General features: G+C 43.4%; 1 protein-coding gene across 1 annotated transcript; it reads right to left on the minus strand.

Moving 5' to 3' along the window:
• Nucleotides 1-2,088: 2,088 nt before the first annotated feature.
• LOC142584859 (uncharacterized) lies at nucleotides 2,089-12,891 on the minus strand. Its single transcript, XM_075695168.1, has 5 exons — nucleotides 12,749-12,891; nucleotides 8,815-8,963; nucleotides 6,491-6,558; nucleotides 5,218-5,301; nucleotides 2,089-2,374 (listed from the first exon to the last, which is right to left on the minus strand). Exons 1-5 carry the CDS (start codon nucleotides 12,860-12,862, stop codon nucleotides 2,223-2,225), a joined length of 567 nt encoding a protein of 188 aa, XP_075551283.1. The 5' UTR covers nucleotides 12,863-12,891; the 3' UTR covers nucleotides 2,089-2,222.
• Nucleotides 12,892-14,461: the final 1,570 nt, after the last annotated feature.

Here is a 14,461-nt window from a genome sequence, read left to right on the forward strand (position 1 = left end):
TTTAGTGCTGCTGCGTTGTTTTCATAGATTGGCGTGGCATTCAAATGGAGAAATAATCCTGATGAAATATATATAATAAGCTTCGTTGGAATATATCTAGTTTTTATCGGCTGAGTGGATGGCTTTTGGTGTGCTTCCGACTGAAGTCTTCCGCTAAACAGAGACTGCAGCTCGACTTCATAGATAATGCTGCGGTCTTCTCAACGCAGAACAAAGCATTTGTCAGAAGAAACTCGCCAATTGTCTACTGGACGCTGGATGTAGGACAACCGTGTGCAGCTAGAAACAGCAGTGCAATCCCTTCGGACAGCGGATGCACTCCCCTACCTATCGGCATCTTCCTTCCCCGGCCGGGCACTCTGTTGCGACTGGCCTGTGTGGTGAACAATTTGTGGCGCGCCGCCTAACACACGGCGAAAACCCGGGCGTTACAAATACGGCGAGCCCCCACAACCTTTCACAAGGCCCAGGAGACCGCGACGGTGAAATGGAATGGAATGGAAAACCTTATTTTGTCACATTACAGATGATGACGGTCCGTGCTAGATGGCCATCAGCCGATGGCTGACGGCGACCTGGGTGGCTCACTCGGTGGCCTGGACTTGAGTGTCCAGGTCGGAGCTGGCCAACACAGCCTCCCATCGCTCAAAAGAACGAACTGGTAATAGTGCCACCAGCGGCAGCTGTTAATACCATCCGCAGAGAATATGGTCGTAAGTGGCTAACTCGCCACAATATCTACACACCGGGTCATAGTTTCCGGGATATATGCGTGATAATAGATAATCGTTCGAAAAAGAGCGCGTCTGAAACGGTCAAGTTGTCTCTTGCGCTTATCCAGCGCCTGGTTCAGAGCAGGGAAAATGCATCTTTCCAATTTGTAGTGATTGGCTATGTCATAAAAAGAAGCCATTCCATCCTTCCAAAAACTCGCATCGACGAGCAAGTGCCCGGCTCAATAGACAAAACCTCGAGCCTTATTGTGAGCGGCCTCGCTTCCCCGATTTCCGGAATGGGCTAGAACCCAGATGATCTGAATTTCCCTGCCTGAGTGACTCGCCTTCCTCAAAATGCACCCGCATGGTACTTTTATGCTACTGTAGAAATCTACTACAGGGAGAGGCCTTCGTCCTGCATTGGACATAACATAGGCTGATGATGCTGATCGAAATCTTCATTTTGCTCCTTCGTTTTTTACTTGTTCTTGACAGCGTTCTTCCTGCGCTTCTTTCCCGCGAGAGTCCATTCGATGCGGGTCCTTGTTTGCCAAGAAGAGGTGTGTGTCACAGGCGTGCTACCTGTGAGATACACCTTATTTGATTTGTCTTCTGCGGGTTTAGAGGTCTTAATGGCGAATGGCGGGCGTTATTCACATTTGCACCAGTAAAGGTTTTGCATAGAAAAGTGACCTTGGGTTTCCCTCCCTCCCCACGAAAAAAAATCCTGGGTACGTGCCTGGTCATTTCTTTGCGTATCCATAGTTACCACAGGGCTTATGTTTAATAAAAACATATTACGTCTCACTTATGAAGTACTTTTTTATTTGTATACCGTAGACCAAATATTGGACGGAGTATCATTCCATTGAAAGCCTCAACAATGGAGGTTTACTTTCTTTTCTTGGGGTAAATCATTGTTGAAGTACAGTTACGAAAAAGAAATCTTCCTAGCATATAAACCTTTCTTATAGAAACATGCATAGAACGACACTGAATCGATATTTGAGAAATCTTTTCAATTCCAGCCGTTTTCTGTAATGATTCCGCATTACAGTGTTTCAAACAATCAAGCCTTAAATACAGGAACGCGATTTCCTATGGCAAAGGCTAGAGACAAATTCTGCCTGCCAACATTTGCTCATTTCTCTCCAATAGGCTTCTATCTTTCTACCTACAGCGCAAGACCAAACTTCTAGCACCTTCGCTTTGAATTTGCGCTTCAGCGTGTTTTCAATGGCTTGTCCACAGCGCCTGCCTGATATGTCTGTTGCCTTTTCACCTCGCTCGTTAATCAGTCACAAGTACTTGCCATAACTTTGAACGTAAGCGTCGACTGCCATTATGCGCAAGCAAAACAAAGAAAAGTGGGCGTAGTAAGAAATCATCAATACTTCCAAGCAAACCTTTATTTGGTAAAGATCCTGACCGCCACCCTTATACAACCATGACATCCGTGCTTATATCAGTATCGCCAGCGGTTTATCCAGCGGGTGCCTTAGGCGCCTAGTCATCTTCGTCCTCCTCGTCATTCTCGTCATCCTCGCACAGGTCGCTGTCGTGAAGGGGCACAACGACACCACACACGTCGTGAAACTGCTCGAGACAGTAAAGGGGTACAAGGTCCTCCACTTCTTTTGACACCCATAGTGTGCATTCTGTAGAGCAAGAAAAAAAATAAAGAACGATGTTCTGAGAGCTTAGAGATCCCTGCAGTACCACAACAGCACGCTACTCGTACTCTGAATAGAAAAGTTGACCCGAACTTTATGAGTGCAAATATTGTCAACCACACAGAAGCTGTAGTTTGGGACAGAATATGCCGGCTGCACTTCACGGACTCATCAACGCGACCGAGGTATCAAGTAGATTGACAAGCACAACAATTAGTGTTCACATGAAGAGTGAGAAAATCAGACGGGGTAGATCTGTATGATAGTTCTCAGATGAGCCTTCATATCCATTCTCATCGTATGAATGGATTTACACCCCTTGACAACAGGGAAGAAGGACGGCACCTATCAGTGTTGCTTTCTTTCCATTCTCTAATAAAAAAAGTGCATGGAATTTTTTAGAAAGGGGTGAATTTGTCTTATTCGGTGATTTCGTGTAACATTGTAACATAATAACATTGTGTATTTAGGATCCTCTCTAGAATGGTCCACCACAATTAGTACATGGTGTGTCAGAACGATTTAGCCGGTACCATGTTATTGTAACAAAAATTGATGAGTGGGGGCTACTTGTGTGATACCTTTAATGAGATGGCCTTCGTGAAGTCAAAGCTTCGTCTGTTCATTCACAAAAAAATAGTTGCAAACAACGCTCTTTTACGTTATCTGCTTTTTTAGATCGCTGACTCAATGAGCGTTTATGTACTAGTCCATCAAAGTGTCTAAGAGTTATGGAAGACTCGACGCCGAATCTATTTATCACTGCCCAAGTGTGCCTCACTCGCTGTAGTTTGGGACAGCTGACATGCGCGGCTTGTGGGTCATAATTCTCGCAAATGCCGGTTTTACGTTATATTACAGAAAGTAATTACCTCACTCAGGATTCTAGCCCTAGTGTCCGTGCTAGATGATCTATGCACATCAACTTCTATAGTGGTGCACCAGCGTGAAGAAGTAGGCAGCGTTCGGGCTATTTTTTTTCAGATCTAAACATTCAAACTTCGTTTTTTTCCCCGTGAGATATTGCTAGTAACAAACGCTTTATGAAAGTGTGCGTTGCAGCAGCAAGTTGGATGCTGTATTCATAACTGAACACTTTGCACGTTATCAAAGAAATGAAGCTCCTAGGGTTCTACATGCAGAAAATATCTGATTATATAGCGCGCCGCAGTGGGGGACGCTGGATAAATTTTAAACACCTGGGGTTCTTTAACATGCACCTGAGTCTAAGCAAACGAGTGTTTTTGCATTTCGCCCCCATCGAAACGGAGCCGCCATGACCAAAGCCGCAATTTTTTAGCTCAGCCGCGCAACGCCATGGCTACTAAATAACCACGGGATACAGAGAAAAACGCACATGCTGAGGCGTCTAAAAGCTTGACGCAATCCCAGTTCTGGGAACAGGGGTTGTTACTACCTGCAATGATTTAGAGACTCATTCTCATTAACTACAGCCGACGTTTTCAGGAGTTTCGTATTAGGAAAAGTACAAATTTATATGTTACATTTGTGTTGTTACCTGCAAGTGAGTCTCGTGCTTTGTTGGAAATGCCTTAGTCGGGTGCCTTCAGGACAGAGTATCCAGGAATTGATCAGTTCTGCTAACTTCCCACTCTAAGCTTGAACAAGCTTCTAGAGTTGATGCAAGGGCTGCGGTCATATCTCGCTCACCATCAAAACAGCAAATAGAGCTCTCAATAAATTGCCAAAAGTAAGGTCTCCTCTTTCGCACTACCTGGGATGCCCACACACATTGTCAATGGTATATAAATGGCTGCACGCGGAACCACATCCTGTCCTTCTATCTTTCCCTCTCTTTCCATGATTACTAAGTTATGATTACATAAGGATGTGTCACGCTGTCATGAAGAATGCTGAAACATTTTTCTTGGTTGTGCTACACGCCGTTGCGTGTGAGCATCAGCATGTTTTCTTCTTTTTTTTGGAAGCGCGTTGCTCGGTACTTGTTTTCTTATGCTACAATATTTAGTGGCACAGGACTACTAGCATTGCAAATAATAGCCAATCGTTGATTTGAAAACAGGGCTACGCAAAGCCTGTGTTTTGATATATGCACACAGCATCTTCCTTTTTTTTTTTTGAGCCCATCCCAGCTATCTCGCTTAGTAGGTAAAGTAGTACTGTCAGAACTGTCGGCTTCTGGCCTGCTTGCTTTCTGAAAGAAATGTACGATTTTTGTTAAACTTCCAGTAACATGTTTCGTCCGCTTCGAGGCTTCGACATGCAGCTGCTTAAGGTAAGAAAGCTGCCATGAAATGCTTGCTTCTGATAGAAATAAGGAATGCAGTGCTTGCAAAATCCCTAATTGTGGCAACTTAGTAAGTACAGATGGCACTGTATTGAAGTTTCGTTATTTCATGAAATTGTAGGGAACGTCCACACGCAGACATTACACACAAAAATACACTTTTGCGTCAATTTTGTAACGCACGGCTGAATTGATATTTTTGTTCATATTTGTTATCGCATATGGGGGCACTATAGCCCAGATTTACTGTTAAACTTACAAACTCATTCACATTTAAAGCCCAAATATGGCCGCTTTTTTAAGTCCAAAGTGTACCTACTTCCTACAATATTTATGGTGTGGTGTATTAGAGGGGGCTTCATTGGTTGTTTTGCCGGAACGCAGAAACATCCGGCACTTAATTTTAGGGGCGGGAACATTATTTTGAGTAACTGTTCAACACCTTTTTCTTTAATAATTGCTCACTCTTAATGGTGTGTACGCCACAGAAGTTTAGCTTAAACCGCAAGAAATAATCTCATTGAACGATCGGTTGAGTACACTTTGACTTAATTCTTACGGTCTGCGAAGTGCGGAACTTCCGTGATGGCGCAGTCTTTGTAGTCGCTCCAGATTACATACCCCACTTCCACCGTATTGGAATCTGCAAAAAGGTTGCATTTCGAAGTAAATCTATGAAAAAATCACACCACAAGGAAACTTCTAAAAGCTAGAAAGTTTACAGGGAAAGTATATTTACATAAATAGCAGGTAGTCAGAATTTATCTAAAATTTAAAATGTCCCGGACTACAGCTAACGATTTGACAAAGGAACTCGTTTTTGCAAGAGCAGCAACTAATTTACTTGGCAGTGTTGAACACTATCCTACTCCCCATGGGTTGGAGAATAACAGTGCGCTTTTGAGTTTATTTTTGACAGCTAGGGAAATGATCGGAAAGAGAGCGGGGATGAGAGTTTTGGGGGTCTGTGCAAGACGTAGGTGTTAGGTAAATGCAAAAAATTATTCTCGTGTAGGCATATGTTGCCCATACAGATTGATTTAGTTTTCGCCAAAAATGTGGAATTACGAAGAGAGAGACTTTCGACAACTGGAATACAAGCATTAAATAGCAAACACCTACCATGGTCGTTGGTAGCATAGGTAAATTTGCAATGTAGATGTAAAAGTCTTCACGAAGTGAAAAAAAATCACTGAGAGATTGGCAGAATTCTAGGCTGCAGTAGCTGCAGTAGAATCGCATTACCTCTTGTAGGCTAGGTGTTGTCTCTCCGTTTTAAAAACAGCGCCATTAGAATTATTTCTCGCTAAACTATACGACACCGGAGTCGACGTGGATTATTTTCATGGTGCAAGCGGCACAAACGGAGACGACGATATGCAGCTCAGGTAGGACAACCAGAAGCTGCACGTGCGAGGTCTCATGTCAAAAGACGTCGGACGTTTACACATCCAGATACTGCCGTCTAGAGCATACCGGCAGCGTTGCACATATACATTAGCGGCCTTAGCAATTACGGGAGCTGCAGCCTAGAATGAAACCTTGAATAGAACGTAAAGACTGAAGATGTATTCGAGGTATAATTTTTACACTTGCATTTTCACACAGGATTAATTAACCCATTTTGCTGTAAAATACGGAGAATTTCATTCGGCGATATCAGTTCACGTCTTTATGTTATGGAACGAAAGAAAACATTTCCAGAAGTGTTCACGGCTATTTTTCGTTCAGCACTGGACGACAAATGCAGAAGCTCTTCGTTACGACACAGTAGAGCAGGCGTTGAGTTTTACAAGTACGATTATGAAATGAGAAAATATAAATTTATATACCTTTGCCAACTGTGAAGTTTGTGGCATCTGGCGTTGCCCCAGCTGTGTGATGAAGACCAACATGCTTCCTGAAAGGCAACATTCGGCAATAAGCACCCATCCTGTGCAACGCCTAATACAGTTCATAGCCTTTCAATAAAGTTCAGACGCATCAGTATGCCCGTGAACTCCACATGTGATCTCTTCAAATGCTAAAAAAGAAAGAGAGAGAGATTCAAATGAGAGAAAGGTAGGGAGGTTAACCAGAGTTAATGCATCCGGTTTGCTACCCTTCCCTAGGGGACGTGAAAGGGAAAGTAAAGAATGAAAGAAGAGCGGGGACAAAAAGGAAGGCGTGTAAAATATAGGAAGGATCATTATAACCAAATGTACGATTATAAAGTGAGAAAATTAGATTTATGTACCTTTGCCAATGTAGTGGTACTCCAAATGCTAAAATGTACCAGAACTTTGTGCCGAGCGCATTGTGAGAAACCATGCATTGGCTCCTGCATGTACCTGGGTACATGCAGGATAATATTGCAGGGTACATGCATAAATAATATTGAGTTGTACTGTTGTAAATACGATGCTAGAGATGTCTTTCACAATATTCAAGAATCTTCGTGAAATATTGACTTGCTTAACCTCTGATTTCCTCCTTTCAATCGGTATATTTGATATTTCACTTTAGAATGCAGCAAACAAAATGTAAAGCATGGATGGCGAGAAAAACGATGCGCTCAGATAGAAGCCTCTCAGAGAAAGTTTTCTTATAGCATCGTGTTTACAAGCAAATTTATGTGAACTTTAAGTCTTATTTCTCCATTTACATTCATTTTACTGCCTTTCGTTGGGAGGAAGAAAGAAATGTGTGGGGAGGCCACTCAAACTTGTGTAATAGTAATTTTGCACCCTATGATGTACGTAAATCACTGCGCCGCACACCACTGTATTCTTCTGTATGAGCGTAAAGTTCTTGCTTCATTTAATAAGATTCCGGAATAAAATGCCAACAAAAAGAAGTAATCACGAACCCTTATTTGACCCGATAAATTGTGATCTTTATTTTGTCATGTTGACGTAGGGGGCCCCTTAAAAGTGCTCTGGCGCTAAAAGTAAGTTTGTGTAAATGAACAGTTTGGCGAAAATAGAAAACGTCGCAAAATAATCCCCTTTCTCGTCTGTTTTCTCACGTTACCATTTCATGCCAATGTGTGTATGCGTAACGTCATCCGTGAGTGCGAGAAAATACCTAGTGCTGCTACAGATGAGGCAGGTAAATTTTACGTAGACCACTATATACAAGCTACGATAGATGAGACGTTAGGAATTGAGAAGCGGCTCTTTGTTTCAACCACAGTTAGATAACTGTGAACAATGCCTTACCTACTACGTGGTACTTCGTTTCTGTCCTGCCGCATAAGCCGGAATCTTTCGAATGAAAATAAAACGCGGCTGGTGTTGAGATTTTAACCGAAGCCAGCATCGCCATGGCCAGGCGCTCCACTCACAAGGTAACAGAGGCATGCATAGAAGGCGTGAGGGAACCATGCTTCACATGATCCTCGTTCCAGTTTCGTCGTGTTGTCACAATTTGCACCAGTTTTTCAGCGAATCTCCGAAGCGACAGGTTAGTTCTGCTTTAAAGGAAGCCAAGTCATTGTCGTTGGCGTTATCCTGCCATCCTCGTTGCCACCGTGCTGCGGGGGCCGTCGCGCAGGAATCGTCACACACAATGTCGCGTCACACACGTAATTGCTCGCCCTTCACGCATACGTACCACACGTAGTAGTTTGCGCAACCTTGAAAGAGGTTACACAACCAGTTTTGCACAAAATCCTTCGCGTAAGATTTATTGCCCCCTCAAAAAAAAAGCGCGGGAGCTGTGATTTTAGTTTTAGATAAGATTTTCGATTAATTGCCCAAGACGCGAAACTGAGTCTGCAACGTTCGGTTTCGTAAATGTTTTTTTTTACTTTATACCTGCTACTTTTTTGGAAAATACAGGAAGCAGAGCATTTTGTACGGACCCTGTAAAACCTTCAAATGATCAGGGTAATTTTATAAGCAAGTTTTGGGTACTGGCTAGTTGGTATTCTATGGTATCAATCGTCACTTACAGCACATCGTCTATGTTTGCGCTGTAAGTGACGACTGATTTTATAATGCTAGTATACTGTTAAAACGCAGGATGAAATCTTACACATCTTTATAGCAAGGACAAGCTTAATCATTTTTGCACGGGCAATGTTGTGCCGGGCTATAGCACCTTTGTAGCGTTGAAGAGCGCAAGCGCTTTCTTTATTTCATTTTTTCCGAAACGAGTGTTACGAAAGACTTACCTCTGGCCAGGACCCTCATTTATTGACCACACATAGGTTACTGTCTTCGCCTCTGGGTCAAAGTCCTTGCGTATAGCAGTCAGGCATTCAAAGATGGTATCATTGTCAGCGTCGGAAATAGCGACAGCGTAAGGGAACGCTGCGAAGACCTAGCAATAAAGAAACGAGAGTTCAGGTATCATGCTTGCTAATAAATATCGGTGGTAGGCTGCGCGTTTAGGATATGACGCGTCTCTCAGAAGATCTAAGGACGTGACAGAGCAGACTCTACGTACAAGTGAAGCCAACTCAATTTTATTGCAACAGTCATGTTGGAGTTACATGGTATTAGTGTTACAGAAGGAGGTCCCAGAGTTCTCAAAAAAATTGCCGGGAGGACATCCTATGATTACCTAAATACGGTTATTATGCAAAATCAGCAAAGAAGTACGGTCATGTGAACAATAGAAATAATAATAAGGTAAGATTGTGATTTATAACAGGAAATTGAATACATAAGTTATTGGTAACTCCAATCACTGAAAAAGCATCAAAAATCACCGAAAGCGTGCGAAAAAGCAGAATAACAACGAATAATCAATCCAACATGAGAGACCAAACTCCTTCTATTATGAATAATATTAATTACTTGTACAAATACAAAAGGTACAAAGCAAAGGGACATACATATTGTTAGTTAATTAAGAAATTAAAATGAGTTGGTTAATTCCTGAAACGTTTTTTCTGTTTAGTCAGCGTAAGCTTAGCTTAGCAGAGAAAGAAATTCGACAAGAGGATACACTCGGCGAAAACTGGCAACAGAAAACACGTCACACCCATTGTTAATGTTATCCGCTAGTTGAAGCGAACATAGGAAGAAAGAATATGAAGTGAGCTTACAGACGTTTTCTTCATATTTTTATATTTTGCGACTTATACTTCTTGAGTCACCTAGCAACAGGCTAACGGCACGCCAGACGCGGCAGATGTATCCGTCATGCGCCAGACAGGCCACTGAAGCCAGCGAGTCCGGTTGCGCATGTGAAGTTCGCCTGTTCGGCAACCCGTCTCTTTTGGATGTAGCTTTCGTGTAGGGCTCCCGGCGTATTCTTGCGTTCCTTCTGCACTTCGACACGGCTCGACTGCACTATTGTACTAGGTCAACGTGAGAAATTTTGTTTGACAGTCTGCTATGCATTTGAGGCGATTTTGACTTTTACGGCACGGAACCGAGACTTGTGATGCAATTAGCGAAGAACACCTAAGCGGTCCTGCCACAGGTAACTCTAGTTAATGACCCTGAGAGATGTTTGCAACGCGTTGTATGAGCCCCAACATTATTATAAATTATTTCGGTAGTTTTTGGGCACGCTCGCCGCACCCTTCTTTACGACCCAGTTAGCTAGAAGCACTTCGGCCGTGTGACGCAGTTTCACATGTACTGATTCTTACCGGGCCAAGTTTTAGTGCTTTATCTGACCCACTACATTATTGTAACTAATTTCATTACGTTTTGGTGTACTTTTCATCCACAGTGGCAGCGCCCGGCCTTGTGATGCAGGTAGCGAAAAACAGCTTGGCCGTGTGATGCAGTTAGTTCCACGTGTACTGAATCTTACAGGGAAAAATTCGTGACGCTTTCTCTGACCCCCAAAATTATTGTAATTAATGTTGTTACTTTTATGTATAAATATCAGGCACGCTCGCCATACCTGGGGTTATGACGCAGTTAGCAAGCAAGTAAGCAGGCCGTAATGACAGTTAGTTGGGCGTGCACTGAATTTTAGTCAGACAATTTTATGACGCTTTCTATGCCCCCCCCCCCCCCCAACATATATCTTCTTTCGGTACTCACGCTTGTCAAAGACTCAGTAAGCGATTGCCAAGAGTAATAACACAGGAATGTGTTACTCGCGCCGTATGAACACACAAAATATAACGCCGAGGAATTCAAAAACGAGGAACTCGAAAATTCTGTCTTCGGAACAATTGAAAACAATGTTTGCACCCACGCATTTCTCTTGAGTGCGGTTAGAAGGCATTCTGCGAGCGTGTAGCATGGTCTGGCTGAGAGCCGGTGTTGTGGCCACCTCTGTGTATAGCGTACTATCACCATGTATGTAAACTCGAATTGCTTTTGTTTCTAATGTCACCTATTTACCACTTGCGCACGTTTCCCCTTTACACGCGGTATTCCTATGGGGTCTGAATACCAAAATAATACATGCTAGTAATTTACTTCTTTAGCTGATACCATTCGGTGGAGCTTCGTATGGGAACTACTGCTGCTTACCTAGTACTACGGCAATGGATGAACACACAAAAAGCCCGGAACGAGCATTTATACAGAACGAGATAAAGATTTCCTCATTACAAGGCGATTTTCGTCTACTTTATGAAATTTCACATGGTACAGATTCGGTGAAAGCTTGTAAAGATACTTCGCATTCATTTTAATTAAATGATTCCACACTAAGACCGCGCGCGATCGACCAGCAGAAACCAAGAATAGAAGAGAGCGTAGGTTTGCGGGTGTTGGAATTTTATAACTTTTACATTTTTAGCGCACAAAAAGGGACGAGGTGCCCGCGTTGCACTTCTGTCCCTCGTCCCTTTTAGTGCGCTAAAAACGTAAAAGAAAGGCGCATCCGGCGTAGCGCGTGGCAACTAGCATTCAAAACGCGGCGCCCAAAACAGAAAGCGGAAGGAGTTAATCCGATCCGCTTAGTGCGTTACTGCCAATTCGGCCGCTGGGCTCTATGAGAACGTCCGCTCTTCTTGAATGTCTTTGTCTACGCTTGCTTCATAGACCGCATGTAACAAAACATCATATCATGTTGGCAGTGGCTAAAGTCAAGTCCGACATCTCTCCACAAATTTCTTAGAGGTACGTTAGACGGATCCGGCAGTGTCTTTGTGGGAGTCGTCCGACGTTTCTCATCGATTTTGCAATGGCTCACGTTTGCATGTGTCAGGCACAAGCACGCTGAATCGCTGAATGCATGTTTGCCTCATGTTGGTGTTTCTTTATTGTGTTTTGTGGTGACGAGTGCCTGCTGCTGCGCAGCCAGCACTGATCCGCGTGCTTATCATTACTATAACAACTGCCGCATCTGCTTCTCTAGAGTTGATGATCACTTTCACAGCACAAAAAACCCATTCCATTCGGAGCCCTTCTACGCGATACTACTTAAAGATTATTTCTGGGGTTGTAAGTGTCAAAGCTACGATTTGATAATGAGGAACGCCGTAGTGACGGACTCCGGATTAATTTTTAACCTCTCAGGATCTTTAACGTGCCCACGAAGCACGGGACTCAGGCGTTCTTGTACTTTGACCCCATTGAAATGGGGCCGCCCCGGCCGGGATTTGATGCCGCGACCTCTTGCTTACCAGGCGAACCATAGCCGCTTAGCAACCACGGGCGGTCTCTAACGAAATGCCTGTTTTAATTTAGGTAGCAAAGGCAACAATAAAACTTATTCTGCCTGTACCGAGAATATTTTCGAGATTGTCATCCGCTGCGCGATAATCGCGTATCTCAGGACTTACAATAAGGTTTTTCAACCATTCATCAGCACGCAAGCGCACGACATTCACTCAGGCTGTATCTGAGGGGCCAATATTTTTGAACAATTGAAACTGTTTCTCTGTATTCGAATCAAATTTGGAACACAGTCCGCTTGTGAACGACAGTTTTTTTTTTTAGCTTCTCTATTCACATCATGCGTATGGATATGCTTTTTTTTTTCGAGAAATAGAAACCAACACAACTCAAATAAACAACACCGCTATTCATATTTTAATCGCACATATAAGCAACTCCAACAACCAACTTTGATAACCAAATTTTGGCTCATCTTATAACGCACCAGTGCTGTAAAAAAGAGAAAGCATTCCTATTACTCCGTTGAGAAGAGCTGATTGTACTCTTTCACGCGCCATTCATTCTTACCTTGAAAGCGTCTGGTACGTCGCGCTGCAGAACATTGGGTCCCTTGCCAGCGTCTGATCTGGACAGCAGCACCACAGCCAGAGCAGCGAACAGCACAACCAACGACTGCTTCATTCTGTTAGCAGATTGTTCCCCACAGCGCTTTGCTACGGATCATTTATACTCTCTCCGGTTAATTTTACGCTGGCCAATAACTTCCTGGTGGTTGTGCACGAGAATGGGATGAGACGTTTCATTTTGCACTGATGAAGTCGCCGTTTAAAACTGTCACCCTCGTCTCACGTTGGATGACACTTCTTTTTCTTGTTCTTGCTAGCCCGTCGTTCCTATGTCCGTTGCGCACGTTTCACTCGTGGGTCTCCGAAACTGACGCCGCTTATTGTTAATTTGGCAACCTTTTAGATAACAAAGTGTACAAAGATAAATGAGGTTGGCCCCAACGGGTGCAACGTTCGCGAGAAAAAAACACTTTTGTTTTTCTTTGTGGTGTTGTCATGCGTGTCAGGTTACCTCGACATTTCTGTAAGGAGACCGACATCCCTCCTGTTTCCGGTCTCGCGTTTATTTGATACTTTAGTGTCCACGTGTATGCTAGCCCAATGTTTTTCCACTTAAAAAGACCATCTTGTCGTTGATGGAAATACCTGAGACCTTGAGAAGCCCACACCGTCAACTGGCGAAACAGAACCGCAAAATTAAATTATGTGGTTTTACCTGCCAAAACCATTTTCTCATTATGATTCACGCCGTAGAGGAAGACTCCGGAAATTTCGACCACCTGGAGTTCTTTAACGTGCACCTAAATTGAAGTACACGGGTGTTTTCGCATTTCACCCCCGTCGAAATGCGCCCGCCGTGGCCGGAACTCGATCCCGAGACCTCGTGCTTTGCAGCCTACCACCATAGCCACTATGCAACCGCGGCGCGTAAAGACAACGGAAAACCTATGCGAATAAAAACACGCGTGATTGTTCCTGGAATGGAATTATTCTCCTCTGACAGTGGCTTGTATTATGAAAAGAGACAATGGATCGGCTTTATCCAGAAAGTGACAGGGCATGCACGTATTCACTTTGAATGCAGGCAATTTCAAATCCTACGTTTCAAACACGTGGCGCGGAGGTTGAAGTGTTTTGACGGGGTCCGCACGTGGAAGAACTCAGGGTGACTACGCGTGTTCGGTAAAGCTGCTCGCTAATTACTGATGGTGACCCTGAGGGATCATATACCCTTTCCAGCGACAATTCTCTCAGAATAATGCAATTAGGAGGTCGCAGACAAAATGTCAATTTTCCAGAGCCACATTGTCATATCAATGGCGCAAACAAGCATTTGCATGATAAATTGCCCATTTAATTAGCGAGGCTTTGCTAAATAGTTTTTCTTCATAGCTTTAGCGGGCATGCTGCAATTGTAAAATTTAAGCTGTCGCATACTGAAAGAATAACATCTTTATTTTTCCTAGGAACAATGTACTCTGCACCATTTCTACAATGGGTACACAACATTTCCAGCGACATGCATTGCTTTTCCAGCAAATATAATTCCACACTTTAAAAGACCAGTACCGCAAATACTTACCTGGTACAGCAGTACGTTTCCTTGCAAACTTTTACTCCGTATTCTTCACAACTGGTGCTGCGCACAAGGTATTTAACTAGAGGTTTTTGCTTTGACAACTTACTGACTAAAGTGGCGCGATAATCGCGCCAA

This window comes from Dermacentor variabilis, chromosome 6 (assembly GCF_050947875.1).
Source record: "Dermacentor variabilis isolate Ectoservices chromosome 6, ASM5094787v1, whole genome shotgun sequence".
NCBI lineage: Eukaryota > Metazoa > Arthropoda > Arachnida > Ixodida > Ixodidae > Dermacentor > Dermacentor variabilis.

Excerpts from the sequence above, each read along its gene's own strand:
- LOC142584859 (XM_075695168.1), bottom strand. The coding sequence starts at position 12,862 with ATGAAGCAGTCGTTGGTTGTGCTGTTCGCTGCTCTGGCTGTGGTGCTG. Across the intron at positions 6,559-8,814 it reads AATGAGGGTCCTGGCCAGAG|GAAGCATGTTGGTCTTCATC; the intron begins GTAAGTCTTTCG and ends GTTGCCTTTCAG. Across the intron at positions 5,302-6,490 it reads AAACTTCACAGTTGGCAAAG|ATTCCAATACGGTGGAAGTG; the intron begins GTATATAAATTT and ends ACCTTTTTGCAG.